This window comes from Microcebus murinus, chromosome 3, assembly GCF_040939455.1.
Source record: "Microcebus murinus isolate Inina chromosome 3, M.murinus_Inina_mat1.0, whole genome shotgun sequence".
NCBI classification, from domain to species: Eukaryota; Metazoa; Chordata; class Mammalia; order Primates; family Cheirogaleidae; genus Microcebus; species Microcebus murinus.
This window is the reverse complement of record NC_134106.1, coordinates 57,507,470-57,524,882: the sequence shown is the minus strand read 5'-3', so window position 1 is coordinate 57,524,882 and position 17,413 is coordinate 57,507,470. Positions and strand designations below refer to the sequence as shown.

Genomic DNA, 17,413 nt, shown 5'->3' with positions numbered 1-17,413 from the left:
ATTTTGTTTGTTTGCTTTGGAGTTTCTACTGTTTTCATTACATTCTTTCCACTCTCATCACTGTCATCTTAGTATATATAGATTCTGTCAGCTCATGCCTGGTCTGGCCCCACTACCTTCTCTCCTTTCTCTTCAATCTACCCAACATACTCTCATCAAAACAGTTATCTTATAAAACTTCACCCTCTCATGTCCTTGTTTAGGAAACTTCAGCAGGTTGCCAGTAGGACCCAGATTCTTGGCATGGCATTTAAGATCTTTCATGTTTCCATCCCACTCACCCAACCTTCTCTCTACCCTGCCCTCCTGGCTCCTCTATTTCCTTGCAGCAGAGCATTCTCATCTTTCTCCACGTCCTTCTGTGCTCACACTGTTCTCTCACTTGGAATGTCTTTTTCTGTGTTTTCCCCCTGACTAACTAAATTCTATCCTGCCTTTAAGAACGACTTCAAGTCCTGTGTCATCTGCAAGGTCTTCACAAGACAGCAGCCTCACTGATCTTTTCTGAACTTAGTGTCCAAATCATTCATTTTATTACTTAAGCAATAAATGGCCATGCATCGTTGTTTATATGTATAGGTATATGTTTGTGTGTCTTCTTAAAGATTTTTTTCCTGAGGATTTTGCCAGCTTCAGAGAGGCAGAAGCTTAAAGAACCTGGAAATAGACAGGTGATCTATAGGGTACCATAAAAGTAGACATGTATGTGTTACTTGATAATTTCTTTTAAAGTAGAAACCAGCTAATATCTCCAACAAAAGAATAATAAGTAAATTCATGAAGTTTGGGTTTGGGTTATAATTATCAAGAATAGTCATTTGTTTAGCAAGATAGTATAAAACAAGAAAGCCAGAAGTAAGACCATGTAACCTAGGTATCAGAATATGAAGGTGGTAACTTTCACACTGAGAGCTTGAGTCGCTGTTGTGCAAGGCACAGAATGTGAACTTCACGTATCTTTTATACAATTCAAATACCTGATTTTCTTGTAGATAGTAAATGTTTCAGGAAAGCTAGAGCTTCTCTGAGAGGGGAGGGAAAGGGCTAATTGTACTGCCTGACTTTTATTAGAAATAAAAATATAAAAACAACAAAATTTTGGTAGTAGGAGATAAAAATTATGCTTCCTAGCTAATGTAATAACTGTTGGGATGTTATTAACTTCACATATGTTTGTTTTAGGGTATATGTTGGAACCAGACCCCGACAAAAGGCCAGATATTTACCAGGTCTCCTACTTCTCATTTAAACTACTCAAGAAAGAATGCCCAATTCCAAATGTACAGGTATGTGAGTGGTGCTTTTTAAGGGAGATAAACATCCTCAAATTGCCATTTTGATTTCCTGGGGTGTTAATCACCTGTTTAAATGAATATAGATGTCCCTTGCTCTACCTATCAGGGAACATTCAAACAAAACTATGAAGCAGTTGCTATAAAGGGAATCCAATTTTTCCATGGAATTTAATTATAAAACTGAGGCAATTATACTGAACAAAATAATGCCCTAGGGATTGAATTGAAGTCTTTGGGTGAAGATTGACCAACTTCATGTCTTGTCGACTCTTATAGTTCACTGAGAGCCACATGCCTATTATCTTACCTAGCAGTGATTAGGCAGCTGCTTTCCTGACGCAAGACCTTGGACTTGCCCTCCTACATGTTGGAATATAAGCCCCTGTCCGTTTTCTCCTTCCTTGCAGCAGAGCTTTCTTGATTTTGCTTCTGCTATTGGGCTTCTATTATGTCATTAAATATGAAATGTCCAATTTAGAATCAAACATGTAGTTTGTTATATCTCAAACAAGAAGCAGTACAATTAATCAAACTATGCACCTAAACTATCAATACAGTTTTGCCATCTTCACAGTAGCTTGTTTATGCCAGCAGCAAAGAAGCCTGGAGAGTGAGTGGCAATGAAATCACAAAAGGCGTTTTCCACAGCTTGTTGAGAATTGAGTATTTTTCTTTGCAAGAAGTAAACCAATGCCTAGAAGAAGAGGTGGTCAGCAGTGTAAGGTCTTGAAGACAGAGAGTTTCCAAGTCCAGCTGCTGTAGTTTCAGCAGCACTGTTTGTGTGACATGTGGTCAAGCGTTGGATTGTAAGAGTATTGGCCTATCTGTATTGACCAATCTTGGCTACTTAATCACAAGCATCCTCATTATTTTGTTCAACTGGTTGCAGTAGACATCTGCTGTAATCAGTTGACCAGGTTTCATGAAGCTGGAATGGATAAGAACCAGCATCGGACCACCAAACTGACACCATTAGCTTTTTTTGATGAATATTTGGCTTTGGACTGTGTTTTGGCACTTCAACTTTATCTAACCATTGTGCCAAACACTTGCAATTGTGAAAAAGAATCTAATTTTTATCGCACATAAAAATACAGTGTAGAAATGGTTTGCCTTTGTCCTGGCAGCAAAGAAAGGCAAGCTTTGAGACGATTTCTCTTCTGATGCTTGTTTAATTCATGTGATGCCCCTCTATTTAGCTTCTTTACTTTGCTGATTTGTTTCAAATGGTCCAATATTGTTGGAATAGTCACGTCAAACCTTGCTGTTAATTCACTCATAGGTTGAGATGGATTCGCTTCTACTACAGCTTTCAGCTCATCATTATCCACTTTGGTCTCAGGTCACCCACGTGGCCTATTTTCAAGATTAAAATCATCAGAACAGAACTTCTTAAACCATCTCCATACTGTGCATTCATTAGCCACATCCTTCCCAAACACTTTGTTGGTATTTTGAGCTGTCTGCTGTCTGCATTGGTTCCACGACAGAACGCATATTAAAAAATAACATGAATTTTTTACTTATCCATGGTTTCACAAAAATTCCTCTTAAAAAATTTGAAAAATAATCACAAGCCAAACTGTGCATTGGAAAGACTGAGGATGTATCTTCACAGTAAAAATAAAACAATAAGTATCAAAGTGAAATGTCAGAGATATCAACTGTCAAACTTAGTACTTAAGGAAATTGGACATTTCATACTTATTAATCTAATATAACTCACACTCCTTTCTCTACCTTCCCTACACATGAGGCCATAAGAATGTTTTCTATGCTTACTAATCCTAAACTCTGCACTCACAGTTTTAATAGCAAAATACTGGCCAGGTATAGTGGCTCACGCCTGTAATCCTAGCACTCTGGGTGGCCAAGGCAAGAGGATCACTTGAGGTCAGGAGTTCAAGACCAGCCTGAGCAAGAACGAAACCCCATCTCTACTAAAAATGGAAAAACTTAGCCAGGCATGATGGCACATGCCTGTATTCCCAGCTATTCGGGAGATTGAGACAGGGGGATGGCTTGAGCTGAGGAGTTTGAGATTGCAGTGAGCTATCATGATGCCACTGCACTCTAACTGGGGTGACAGAGAGCAAGACTGTCTCAAAGAAAAAAAAGCACAATGCTTGCAAACACCTTTTTTTAATATAACCTTTGCATATTTTTCATGTCATATTATTCAATTCTCTTGAATATTTTACTAATGGATGCTGTAATAAATAGATTCTATTCTGAAACTTTCTCACTAGTGTCTCCAATAGTGAATTTTTTTTTATTGTTTTTTTTTTTTTTTGAGACAGAGTCTCACTCTGTTGTCTAGGCTAGAGTTCCATGGCATCAGCCTAGTTCACAGCAACCTCAAACTCCTGGACTCAAGCAATCCTCAGCCTCCCAAGTAGCTGGGACTCAGCCTCCCGAGTAGCTGGGACTACAGGCATGCCCGGCTAATTTTTTTTCTATGTATTTTTAGTTGGCCAATTAATTTCTTTCTCTTTTAGTAGAGACAGGGTCTCGCTTTTGCTCAGGCTGGTTTTGAACTCCTGGCCTTGAGTGATCCACCCGCCTCAGCCTCCCAGAGTGCTAGGATTACAGGCGTGAGCCACCGCGCCCAGCCCAATAGTGAACTTTTGATGTCAGCATTGGAGCTTGAGAGTGTTGGTAAATAACTCCTCTTTCATCCCCACATTGACAATCAGATGTGGGACTCATTCAGACGGAGCTAAGAATATTGGCCTTATTACTAATAAGGTTGAGTTGGAGGACATAGCTTGACCCGTCAGGCTTGCTAACATTAGGTCCACATAACTGACGTGTAAATGCCTGATTCCTGAGGAACTGGCACTTCCATAAAGGAGGGAGGGCAAGGGCAAACCAGAGCAGCTTACTTTTTTCTCTCACTATTATCAATCAAATAAGTTTCTCTTCTCCCTTCAGAGAGGGGTGCTTGAAGGGTGGAGGAGATACTAGGAGATGTTTTCCAGCAGAAATTCCTGCCACCTGGAAACATGAAGGAAATGAGGGGACTCTACTAACAAGCCAGTTTTATAACTAGTATTCTGTTTGTCAGGTTTCCCAGATTGAAAGGAGGTTACTGTACAGTAGCCTAATATGACCGTATTTTCTTTTCTAGTCCCACTTTCCCATTCATAAAGTTAAATAACGTGAAATATAATTGGAAGCATTCAGATTGATAACTAGTTTTTAAAAAGTAAACTTCACAAGTCTCGGGTCATTTGGTACTCGCTAAGTAGTGGTAAGCAGTTGTTTTGTGGTTAGGGACAGCTAGCTGGTGCTGCCTCAAGAGGTGATATCGGATGGTGGATGATATGGACCTGAAGCTAGAGGAACTTTGTGTGGCTTGTGGGTTTAGAAGTGCCTCACACATTGGGAAGAGGTGCGGAATCACTAACCATACATATGGGGTGGCTGTGGTTTTAACTAGCAGCATTCTAACTCAGCATTCTAACTAGCAGACTGAGTGCACCCTGTTTGACAGACTGGTCAGCTCTAACTTCTCTAAGATCTGGCTGGGACTTGAATAACGCAGGTTACGGACATCTCCTTCCCATTATTTTCATAGCATCACTTCTAAGCTGTGCTATAGGAGGAGATGGGCACTGAAATCAAGCCTCCTTGAGCTCAGCCTGGTACAGAAGGTGGAGATTGATCAGGGGGAATGTGCTGCACACAGGCAACTCTCTCGTGTTCTCACATACTTTGCTCCTTGATTGCAGCTGAGTCTGATATGCATTTGGTTATCACGAGACCGGGCCTGAAAGCTGCTCTAGAAGATCCTAAAATGTATTTATATCAGCTCAGAGCCCTGGTTAGGTGGTTATTCTTTCTTTAATCTGTGATGTTCTTTTTTTCCCTTAAATTCTATAGAACTCTCCCATTCCTGCAAAGCTTCCTGAACCAGTGAAAGCCAGTGAGGCAGCTGCAAAAAAGACCCAGCCAAAGGCCAGGTAAGAAATGCCTTCATGAGCACATATTCTGTTTCGATCGCCACAGCAGCAGGGGAGGATGCCTCGTATTTTTTATTCTTATGCTGCCATAACCAGAGGCTGCACAGACTAGGAAAGCAAACTCTGTTCCCCCTAGGCAGAAACTGTTCTTTGGGGATGCAAAAAGCAATGTAATGAAATATTGTGATCTACATTTGAAAAAGAATCAAGATTCTACAGCTCTTTCCTTTGCATGGGAACAGGCACAGGGGGATTCAGAGATGCGGCAACAGCAGACTTTAAATGTCGATAATATAAGAAGGTCCAAAACGTGGCTTTTGATTAGCCTCATTTATAACCCTAATCCTCAGCCTGTCTTTCCTTCTTACTTACTATGGCTCTAGCCCCATTAGGAGAGTGCAGGTCAAAACACAGAGTCCCTGAATAGCAAAAGACCCTGTGGGTCTTAGTTAATCATGGTGTATACAACATAGGGTCTTCCAGGAAGCAGATGCCAAGAGAGGATTAAACAAGCAAAGATGCCCTTGTAGCATTTCCCCAAATAACAAAGATGTTATTTGGGGAAAATAAATAACAATAAATAACAAATAAATTAACAAATTATATTTATATATGTTATATATATACATAATATATAACATATAATATATATGTTATAAAAAATAAATAAGTTAACAAATAAATAACAAAGATGTTATTTGGGGAAATGCCCATGTGAGAGAAAACAGCCCAGAAAGTCTGGGAGGGCTATCAAGGGCCATGCAAATGTGACCCAGAGAGAGGGAGGAGAAGCATGGGCTGAAGTGACCTGGACTCTCCCACAATTTAAGAAAGGCTTACCAAAGGTATCGGAGAGTTCTTGTGCCAAAGTCAGCCAGCAGAGGCATCCCCTATCTCCTAGGAGTCCATGTAGCTGGGATATTAAGTCTGGGAGCAACCTGTGGCAAGTGTGGCTTCAGGGCCAGCCTGTCAGTGGATTAAGGGACACAGCTGGGGCATTGGTCTTTTATGCTCTCTGTAGATGGTCTGCAAGGCACATTCTCATGGCTGCCATACCTTCCGAATGGTAAATTCATAGAGGTAGCCCAGGACATGTTTCGGCCCCCTTTTTTTTTCAACCATCCTGCGTTGGCAAGGAATTGTTAGTGGCAAACTGTGTCAACAAAGTACCCTGGGTGGGAATATGTGAAGTTTAATAGAACTGTAAAATAACTTATGTATTTTAAAAAATTCTTGACTATCTATAGAATGTTCTATATGCTGTGTGTATAGAGTTATTCCAGATGTGGCTCTAAAGTAATGAGCCTTGGTTTTTAATAAACGTAGCAAAATTGCTTAACAAGCAAACCTTGTTATTTTGTAGTCTGTCCATTTCTTAATAGAAATTCTGCCATACCCATCTCTTTGAGAGTTGACTTTAGGGCTGGTTTAATTAGCTTAGTCTTTTGGGTTTATGGCCATCTTGTACTAGATTCAAACATGGTATATAGTGAGGCTAAGCAAGGATCCCTTTCCTTGTTCCCACAAAGCACACACACATGGAAATCCATACAAACTAACATTTTAGACATTCTACAGTTTATAAACACTCTGTTATTGATGCATTTGATGTTCACATCTGTCTTATAATGTAGGCTTATGTATGCTTCTCCGTTTTACACATAAGGGATCCACAGCCGAAAAAGGTTAAATGACATGCCCATTATCACACAGTTAGTGGAGAGTGGGCGCTCAAATATAGTTTTCTTTACTCCATATACCATTGTTTCTGAGATGTGCCCCTCAGGAGAAGACCAATGTGGAGGTTCTTGCATTTGGATTTGTACAGAAGTCTGTCCACCTCCATCACCCTTAGTTTTTTCTTTCTTACACCTTTATCTTCTCAATATCTGTCCCATTTTCTTTCCCACCTCCCTTCCCTAGGCTATGGCCTATGTGATAGCTTTTACATTACCAATTCCCTACCCAACAAGTGCATCCCTTTAGCAGGATGCTACAGGATGGACATATCTTGGAGTTATGTCATGGGGAAGGATGTGGCAGCTGCTTTGCTTCCTGCTTTCCATGTCATGGAGGCTATTTTGAAAATATTTTGGCAAAGCACACTTTGGAAGTATTCATGAAACTTGTTCATTTTGGTCTAACCTCAGTTATATTCCGTAAAGTGCAGTTTCAAAGGACAGCCACCTCTGATCTGAGTTAGGTAGTAGCCAGCTGCCTGGACCACTATAAATGAATGGAAGGTAGCACCTGGCTTCCGCACCATCACAAGGAGCAAGTAGACCACACATTAGTCTTCTCTGTCAATTTGGAAGATTGGATTTGGATTTGGCTGGGCGTTTCATAAAGTCCAAAATGACAGTGTCTTATAGAAGATAGATGTTTATTTTTTCTCTCAAATAAACAAAGTCTGGAGGTCCCTGGCTACTATGGCAGTTCTGCTCCATGAAGCCCTCAGGGATTCTCCAAGCTTACCACTCTACTGTCCCTACAGTGTAGCCATGACCACATGGATCCATATGGCAGCATTCCAGTTCCAAGCAGCAGGGTCAAAGAATGGCCAAAGAAGACAGACACAGGATGTGCATCAGTTGCTTCTTAAGGCTTCTAGAAACTGCCACATAACAATCTGCCTATATCTTATGTAAGGCCAGAACTTAGAATCATGGCCACACGTGGTTACAAAAGAGGCCAGGCAATGTGATTTTTTAGTCTGGGTGACCCTGTGCCCAGCTAAAAATTTTATTACTATGAACAAAAGAGAGTATGTATATTGGAGGAAAATCCTCTGTCTTGAATTATTTACTTATTACTTCTTGTTGCCATATTAGATTCTCTCATTTGCATGTTTTTCATTGTAGAAAGACCATTTTTACAGTTAATTATAACCAAGTTTGAGTTCTCTCTATATCTGAAAGCCCCCTGCCTCAAACCCTTCTTTGCATCATTACCCAAAGCATATTTGGGGAAATCCTAGGAGGTATTGGGTAAAAAGGTCCCAAGATCAAATAAACTTGAGAAACATTGCATTCTATATAGTGTTCTGTTTGAGATTCTCCGTGTACATTCAACAGGAAAAGTTCTGCTCAGTATATTTTGATCAGTGTGTTAAAAACTTAATTGCCCACCAAGCCTTTTTTCAAAACAGTCAAGGCCAGGTGTGGTGGCTCACACCTATAATCCTAGCACTCTGGGAGGCTAAGGCGGGAGGATTGCTCGAGGTCAGGAGTTCAAGACCAACCTGAGCAAGAGTGAGACCCCATCTCTACTAAAAAATAGAAAGAAATTAGTCGGACGACTAAAAATATGTAGAAAATTAGCCAGGCATGGTGGCGCATGCCTGTAGTCCCAGCCACTCGGGAGGCTGAGGCAGTAGGATTGCTTGAGCCCAGGAGTTTGAGGTTGCTGTGAGCTAGGCTGATGCCACGGCACTCTAGCCAGGGCAACAGAGTGAGACTATCTCAAGAAAAAAAAACCAAAAACAAATAGACTGTAACACATTGCCATGCTGTGGACCATCCTTGGGGAAGTGCCAGTTATGCAGATCTGGAAGGTTTGGATGAATGTTGAGGGAAAGCATCATGTGCTCTGCCTGCCCCTCCCGTTTTCCCACACTTGAACATGAATCTTTTCTTTTCCCTTTCTAGACTGACGGATCCCATTCCTACCACAGAGACTTCAATTGCACCCCGTCAGAGGCCTAAAGCTGGGCAGACTCAGCCGAACCCAGGAATCCTTCCCATCCAGCCAGCTCTGACACCTCGGAAGAGGGCCACGGTTCAGCCCCCACCTCAGGCTGCAGGTCAGTAACTGGATCAGTACTGGAGTTTGAAACTCGGTATACCTCTTCATTATCCGGATGATAGGGAAGTCTTGGAAAGCTTGGTTTTGCTTTAGGAATGGAATCCAGAGACTTATGAAAAATAATGATTTTCCTTCAGGAACAGGAGATGAGCTGCTATTGAAAGTGTATGGCAAGCGGCTGGCAAAAGGGGAGACCTCTCATTCAATTCTGAGATGGATCTCCAAGACCACCGAAGCTGTCTGTTTTCTCTATTTTTTCTAGTCTTGGCGCAGATTTTGTTTTGGTCCATTTATCCCATACCTACCTCTTTATTTTCATATACTTCTCTTCTCCTTTAAAGAAGCAAGACTCACCAGTTTTGACACTCACAGAGATATATTGTTTCTTTAATGCTTTGTCTCTTGAAGTCTCTGTACCCTCCATGTTTTGGTGTTCTGTTTCTAATGAGATGAGTGAGCTTTGTTTCATAAAGAGGATTGATCCACAATATCAAGTAACTGAACACAGCCGTCACTTCCCCTACCAGAGAGCTGCTTTTGGTGAATTTGGTGGCCATCTACTTACAGCCACACATCAGCCTGGGATAAGCTCTATATACAATATCAAAGAATGCTTTGTCATGCAGCATGCCAGCAGGTCCAAAGAATATGTTTTTGTATAGTCGTATCAAAGGCCAGTTGAGTATGTAGATGCTTGGAGTAATTGACTAAATTACTAAATGATGTGATAAAGGAAGACTTTCTGGAGGAGGCAAGTATTGAACCTTATTGTTGCATCTAGTTTTGAAAAATTTGAAGCATATAGTTTAGCAAGAAGGTGGAAAGACATTCTAGGTGGGACAAAGCCTGTGGAAAGACAGGAGCACATGGATCTTGGGATAGATACTTTGCCCACCTGTCACCACCTCTTTATTGCTTTGGCCAGACAGAAAGCCGTTTTTGTCTGGATGAGTTTTGAGCCCGTATGTGGATTTTATTCTCATTGCAGGACCCAGCAATCAGCCTGGCCTTTTAGCAAGTGTTCCCCAACCAAAAACCCAAGCCCCGCCCAGCCAGCCTCTGCCACAATCTCAGGCCAAGCAGCCTCAGGCTCCGCCCACCCCACAGCAGACGCCTTCCACTCAGGCCCAGGGGCTGCCCACTCAGGCCCAAGCCACACCCCAGCACCAGCAGCAACTCTTCCTCAAGCAGCAGCAGCAGCAGCAGCCGCAGCAGCCACAGCAGCCACCGCCACCAACACAGCAGCCGGCGGGCACATTCTACCAGCAGCAGCAGCAGCAGGCCCAGACTCAGCAGGTAAGGTGGTCAGAGTGTAAAGCGCGCCCCCTGCTTTGCACATAAGAGCCATGCCTGTGAGAAGGCCCACTAGGCACATGTATCTTCCTGGGCAGGCGCTGGGAGGACAGAGAGCCTTTAGCCATTGCATCACCGTTTCGCGTAGATGTAGACACTAAAGCATTGAAAGGTGGGTCTATCACACCCCTTTCACGTTTCTTCTCAGGCCGTGAACAATTCATCATCTGATTGATGAATTTCTAGTGAGGACTTTTTTTTTCCTTCTCTTTTCTTTTCTTTCTTTCTTTCTTTCTTTCTTTCTTTTTTTTTTTTTTTGAGACAGAGTCTTGCTTTGTTGCCCAGGCTAGAGTGAGTGCCATGACGTCAGCTTAGCTCACAGCAACCTCACTCTCCTGGGCTCAAGTAATCCTTCTGCCTCAGCCTCCCGAATAGGTGGGACTACAGGCATGCACCACCATGCCCAGCTAATTTTTTCTATATATATTAGTTGGCCAATCAATTTCTTTCTATTTATAGTAGAGACGGGATCTCACTCTTGCTCAGGCTGGTTTTGAACTCCTGACCTCAAGCAATCCACCTGCCTCGGCCTCCCAGAGTGCCAGGATTACAGGCATGAGCCACCTCCTCCGGACTTTCCTTCTCTTTTCTAACATAACTACAACACTATCATCATTCTGGGAAAAAATAACGATAACTTACTATCATCAAAATCCAGTAGTGTTTAACTATTTCTGATGTCTCGTAATTTAAGTTGGCTCATTTGATTCAGTATCCAAACAAGGTCCACATCTAGTATTTAGTTGGTATATATTATTTTCCATTATCTTTTCATATATTTTTTTCACATTTTGAACTATGAACATATTCATTTTATAATGATTGATTTACCTTTTAAGTCCCCTTTTATCTGTAAGTTCCCTCTCCCTCGTTTTTTTTCCCGTTTGCCATTTTTTTAAAAAAACTGGGTTGTTTGTCCTGCAGAATTTTCCACATTTTAGTCATGGAACAGGTACATATGAAAAAAGAAAAAAAAAGGAATTTTCCACACTCTGGGTTTGGCTGATTACATCCCTGTGGTGCCATTTGGTATGTTTGACCACCTGTGTCAACTGGTAATTTCTTGAGGCTTACTCAATATTCAATTGTTTGATAGTTCTTTGTTCTGCCTGTACGTCACATGAGAAGGCCTACCATTTCTAGTTGTCTTCTACTCTGTTAATATGAAGGTCAATTAGTATGCTTAGGTGTTGCCTGTCTGCTCTGTTTATTTAATGTTCCTCGTTAGCTTAGTAGCTATTGCTGATTATTTCCCAGGTACATTAATTCATTAGGGATGGCAAAATGATATCCTAGTATTCCCTCCTTGTCTAGGGGCTGGATTTTTTCTATGAAGAAATTTATTCATCAACTCTTTAGTTACTTTAATCTACTGTTTGTACACAAAAGGCAGGAGGAATGCTCGATCCTTTCCCTTTGTTTACCAGTTTTCAGAGAAATATACTTACTCCCTATTATCATCCAAGGGTGAACAGTGAGGTTTTTGTTTTGTTCAGTATCATTACAAATTCATGGATTTTAACATATTTGATGTCTTTCATTCTTTTAAGTTCTCATAACTTTGATGATTTTTTTAAATTTATGTTTTTGATATATTTTAATACATTGTAGTTTTCAAAAATTTGTTTATTTTGATGCTCAGATTATCCCAGCTTTGGCCAGTGGAAGTCTCTTCAAATTGGCTCCTGGTCCTTTGGATGAGACTCCAGTAGTCTTTAATGGTTTCCTTGCCATCTAGAGTAACTGTGTCCTAGGATGATTCTGTCCTCAACCTAGAATCATCCATTTTTCTCAAGTGCTGTGTTTCTTTTTAATGGAAATGATATTTGGAAACCACAATTTTGGTGCTAGAAATACTTATTTGCTAATGGGGTGGTTGTTGGTTCCAGGCCTTCTCAGTGGAAAATTAGAAAATAGGTTTGGTTTGGTTTGGTTTGATTTGGTTTTGTTTTGTTTTGTTAGAGAATATGCATTGTGAATTCAGATTTGTATTCCTTATTCAGATTTGTAATTATAGGATTTTTGTTTAACTTCTTAGATTTTGTTATATTTTTCTACTCTGAAAAAAAATCTTGATTCCTAATAGCATTAACACAATTAAGTTATAGTTTTAAGATAGCAATACCAGTATGATTACTAAAAACAGTTTTAAGATTTCCCCTTAGAATGTTTTAAGCACATTGTTATGTGGGGAGTTCAGCTACCAATTTGATACACAAGTTTTTATTTGCTTCATTTTGCTTCTGATTTTTAGTTATTGTTTTTTAAATTTTGGTTTAATTTTATGAATATGTAAAACATTTACATAGTTTCTAAGTTAAATCTGCAAAATTCCATTTCTTCCAAGCCATAAATAAAGGTATCATTCATTCCTATTTACAACTTGAGAGAATTTTACTTGATATATTCTTCAGGATATATCTATCATAGTTTATTCAGTCAGTCTCCTGTTTATAGACATTTGGATTGTTTCCAACATTTTGCTGTTATAAATAGACAGCTATTTTTTAACATCTACGTCTTTGCTAACCATTTAACTTTGCCCCCGTAGACAAACAATATCCTCCCATTAACTCTGTAACTAAGTAACAGTATTTGGGATGTTCAAAGATAAGATCTTAACTTTTATTCACCACTAGGCCTTTGTTTTGAACTCTGTGTGCCTAGCATGTAGTTCCTAGCAGCGGGGATTAGAGAGACATATATGAAGTATTATAGAGTATACTGAATATTTTGAATGTTTAAAGATGGCAGAGTCTAATAAAAATAGAGCTCTCGGGAAATAATTTGCAGAAAGACTTGAGATGAGTCTTAACGGCTGGGTTAACATTTAGATTATTCTTTTCAGTGTTGTCATTGCTTCCTCCTATTCGTGTAGGGAAGCATTTTAATCTTGGCTACTTCAAATCCCTGTATAAGAGGGATTATTTCTGCGATGAGAAGATCATTTGTTAGCTTCTGTTACACTCCAGCTTGTGGAGGCACGTGATGTTTCATCAGCTAGCTTCCCTCAGGCTAGGTCTAGAAAAGCACTTGGAAGGGCAGTCTGTATGCAGTGGGTAGCCTGGCAGCGTAAGGTACTGCTGTGTTGATTGTAATGCCCTGAAGTTTCCGTCATGAATTTTTAGGCCTAAGTAGGAGACTTCTACCTGCCCTGCCTTTGACTGTAGCACTGATTTTCGTTGTTACTGAGATATCTGTCTTTTGTGAATGGTGTTCTGGGATAGGCCCTTATTCACCTCATTTCTTGCTACTTTCTCCTGCTCAGTTTCAAGCCGTACATCCAGCGACCCAACAGCCAGCAATTGCTCAGTTCCCTGTGGTATCTCAAGGAGGCTCCCAACAGCAGCTGATACAGAACTTCTACCAGCAGCAACAGCAGCAACAGCAGCAGCAGCAGCTGGCCACAGCCCTGCATCAACAGCAGCTGATGACTCAGCAGGCTGCCTTGCAGCAAAAGCCCGCTGTGGCCGCAGTACCGCAGCCCCAGGTGCAGCCGGCTGCAGCCTCGCAGCCAGCCCCTGCCCAGGAGCCAGCGGTAAGAATCACCCAGGGCTCAGGACAAAAAAGCAGAAGAGGACTGTGCAGTGAGGGCGAGGGGAAGGGCAAGAAAGAGGTGGCACCAGCTGACAAGGAGGGGCCTCTGACCTAGGGGTAGGTTGCTTTCTATCCTAGTGGTTAAAATATTTGACGTTTTCTTGGTATATCCAAGAGCAGTATGAGGTATTCTTCAGAAGGTAGAGGTTTTTAAAAAATGATTTTAGGCTGCTAATGAAGAAAAAGATTCTTATCACACTGAAATTAGGCTGGCAGAAAGAGCTGTTCATTGTCTCTGTTGGTGCCACTGTTAAATAGTCAAGAGCAGAGATAGTATTAGAGCTAGTCCTTCTCCCTTCCTCAAGGGGCACTTTGATCCCTGTGCCCTTTCCAGTCTCAGGAGGTTTACGTGGCCCCCACCTTTACCCTGAGCTCTGACAAGTGTGCTTATTCTTTGTCTTGGATGACATTACTAGCCACATCAATTAAGTCTACCATGCAGCTCCCTTCAAGGGCCTGCTTACCTGGGGCCATCTATCATGGCTTAATTCCCCAGGGCACCAGAGCATCTGAGTATCAGTCATTTGAACCATCTTGCCAACTTAGACATTGGTCATGTTCACTTTTAGATATTGGCTGAGTATAGCATCAGAACCCTTCTCCTGATTGGACCTCTACAGCTTCAACGCACTCAGGCACATTGCACTTTGGCCTTTCATAAGTGACCTTTAATCTGTACTCAGATATTTCTTCATAGTAGTGAGAGAGGATTTTATAGTAATAGAAAAAGGCATTTTGCATACCCAGCCAATAGAGTGTCACAGCTACTCTCTTATTCCCAGGGAAGTCCAACTACTAGACGAATGAAGGAAAAGTAAGAAACCAACTTTCTGAGGATTGATTTCTGATAGAATTTTGTCGCCCATCTTAAGCCAGAAAACCTACATCCCTTCGAAAGGAAGCAGTGCCGTAAATAGATTGTCTTCTCTAAGTCTCAGCTAAGTGTATGTTCAGTGTCTTTACACCTTCGTTTCTGAAGCAGCTCAGTCTTCCTGCAGGCATGCGGTAGACAGCTACTCTCTGTATTTTTAACAAGAGTGGAAATTCCTCTTGTTCATGGAAAAAGAGTTTTTAAAAAATTATTATATGATGTGGCTAGAAGGAATCTTAATTATCCAGTCCAGCTTCTTCGTTTTATGGAATTGGAAACTGAGGCCCAGACTAGAAAGTGATTGTCTAAGACATACAGACTGACAGTAACAAAGCTGGCAAGAACCAAAGAATCCTGCTATGTGTTTAAGGATAACAATAATAAATGCTCATCCAAGGTGATGTAATGATCAACTACTGCTGACTACACTTCTTATGCGGTTCCCATCTGCTTTCTCTAGATAAAAGTGTCACTTTCTTGGGAATGAATTGCGAACCTTCTCCATGTTCTCTGCATGAAAAAGTACTTTGAACACTCGCCCTGGGGTAGTTGGTTTAGGGGACAGAGGGGGAGCAGGAGCAGCCTGTGCTTTGGCCAGGAGCCATAGAGCTTCCCAGCTTTCACTGATCCCTGTCTTTGCTGACACTTGGCAGGGCTTGTCTAGGGTGAATGTTAAGAATACCTTGCAGCCATCTTCAAGCAATAATCAACAAAGGGAAAGTGGCCATATGCCCTAGATGTTTATTGCAGTCTTATTAATAATAGCCCAAAGAATGAAAGCAGCCTAAATTGTTCAGGCACCCAGCTGTGTAGCCATTAAAAATCATGGATGTAAAGTTGTATAACAGTATGAAAAAAAATGCTCATGAGGTAATATTAAAAGAGTTGTGAGGCCGGGCGCGGTGGCTCACACTTGTAATCCTAGCACTCTGGGGCGTGCCGAGACAGGAAGATTGCTTGAGGCCAGGAGTTTGAGACCAGCCTGAGCAAGAGCGAGACCCTGTCTCTACAAAAAAATAGAAAAATTAGCTGGATGTGGTGGCAAGTGCCTATAGACCCAGCTACTCAGGAGGCTGAGGCAGGAGGATCGCTTGAGCCCAGGAGTTGGAGGTTGCAGTGAGCTATGATGATACCACTGCACTCCAGCCTGAGCAACAGAGCAAGACCCTGTCTCAAAAAGAAAAAGAGTTGTGAAATTATGGAAAAGGTCTGTACTTGAATAGAGACTTAAATATAAGGCACCAAAAAAAAGATAAGAATAGTTGTATTAGATGGTAGAATAGGAATCTCTACTTTATATTCTTATATTTGTTTGTGTGATTATACTTTTATAATTACATATTTTGGTTTTTTTCTAAAAAATTTCAACAGGATAGACATCTGAGTCTGCCTTTTTCCTCCTGTTTCTCCCTCCTCCCCTTTTCTAATCCTGTCTTTGGGTAAGGAGGCATCGTGGTGCCTAAAGGAGTCCTGAGTAGCTGTCAGGAGACATGGATTCTGCTTCCTGTTAACCTTGTGACCTCAGATGAACACTTGGCCTCAGTGGGCCCGGTCTCATCTCCTCTAAAGTGTGGAAGTTGGAGTCTGTGTTCTCTCAGGTTCCTTTTGACTCTCACATTCTTTATTCTAAATGGAAATGTACCTGCCTGGCTGACAGGGTTGCTGGGAGGAGTAGCCGAGCAGGGTGGGTGCTACTTTGTGTCCATAGATTGCCGTCATAGGTGAGGTGTCCTGACGGAGGCATCTGATCTTCAGTGTGCTGCATATGGAGACATAGGTAAGAGGAGGGAAAAGTATTCTTCAAGTAGTGTGGACTCTTCAAAATAAAGGGCTCAACAGTTAAGTATCCTTTTTAGAATAATGAATGTCTCATGAAATAAGGCAATCCAGTATGTCCTCAAAGGCCCCTGGCCCTTGTGTTTTCTGGCGTTCAGCCAGCTGGTATAGGGGCAACTCTGGACCCCCAAAGGAAGTTGTGGAGCTGGAGCTCTGCTCTTCTTCACAGAGCACTCTGCTTCTCCCTCAGTGGGGCAGCTCTTACCCTTCTAACCTCAGCTGGATTGATGTTAGACCCTTATATTGTATTGTTCAGCCTGTTGGTGAAGTGGTTGGTATACTGCTACATGTACATTATCTACCTCATAAATTTTCCTGAGGACAGTATGAGAAAAGTCAGTATCCCAAGCTATAAGCATCCTGAACGCAAGTTTCCAGATGAAGTGGTTGGTATACTGCTACATGTACATTATCTACCTCATAAATATCCTGAAGACAGTATGAGAAAAGTCAGTATCCCAAGCTATAAGCATCCTGAACGCAAGTTTCCAGATACTCCAGTTTCCCTAAACTCTCTCAGAGCCTGCCTTTGTAGACACAAAACTGGGGGACTGAGCTACAGTGTGGGGTGGCAGCTCTAATCTGAGATGAGGAACTGGAAGGAAGGGATGGTTAAATCCCCAGGGCACTTAGTAGCCAAAGTCATTTTATCTCTAGATTGACAGCATTAAGGAAAGGGGTTTTGTGGCTTT

The 17,413-nt window shown here is 41.5% G+C and overlaps 1 protein-coding gene across 11 annotated transcripts in view; it reads left to right on the top strand.

The window, feature by feature from the left end:
* AAK1 (AP2 associated kinase 1) overlaps window positions 1-17,413 on the top strand; it is a 175,156-nt gene that overhangs the window by 110,195 nt on the left and 47,548 nt on the right. For all 11 annotated transcript variants that reach the window (XM_076000850.1, XM_012750099.3, XM_076000849.1 and 8 more), the window contains exons 9-13: window positions 1,183-1,286; window positions 5,181-5,260; window positions 8,908-9,062; window positions 10,053-10,360; window positions 13,686-13,955. In XM_076000850.1, the coding sequence (XP_075856965.1) occupies window positions 1,183-1,286; window positions 5,181-5,260; window positions 8,908-9,062; window positions 10,053-10,360; window positions 13,686-13,955 (917 nt within the window). The remainder of the gene's footprint in view (window positions 1-1,182; window positions 1,287-5,180; window positions 5,261-8,907; window positions 9,063-10,052; window positions 10,361-13,685; window positions 13,956-17,413) is intronic.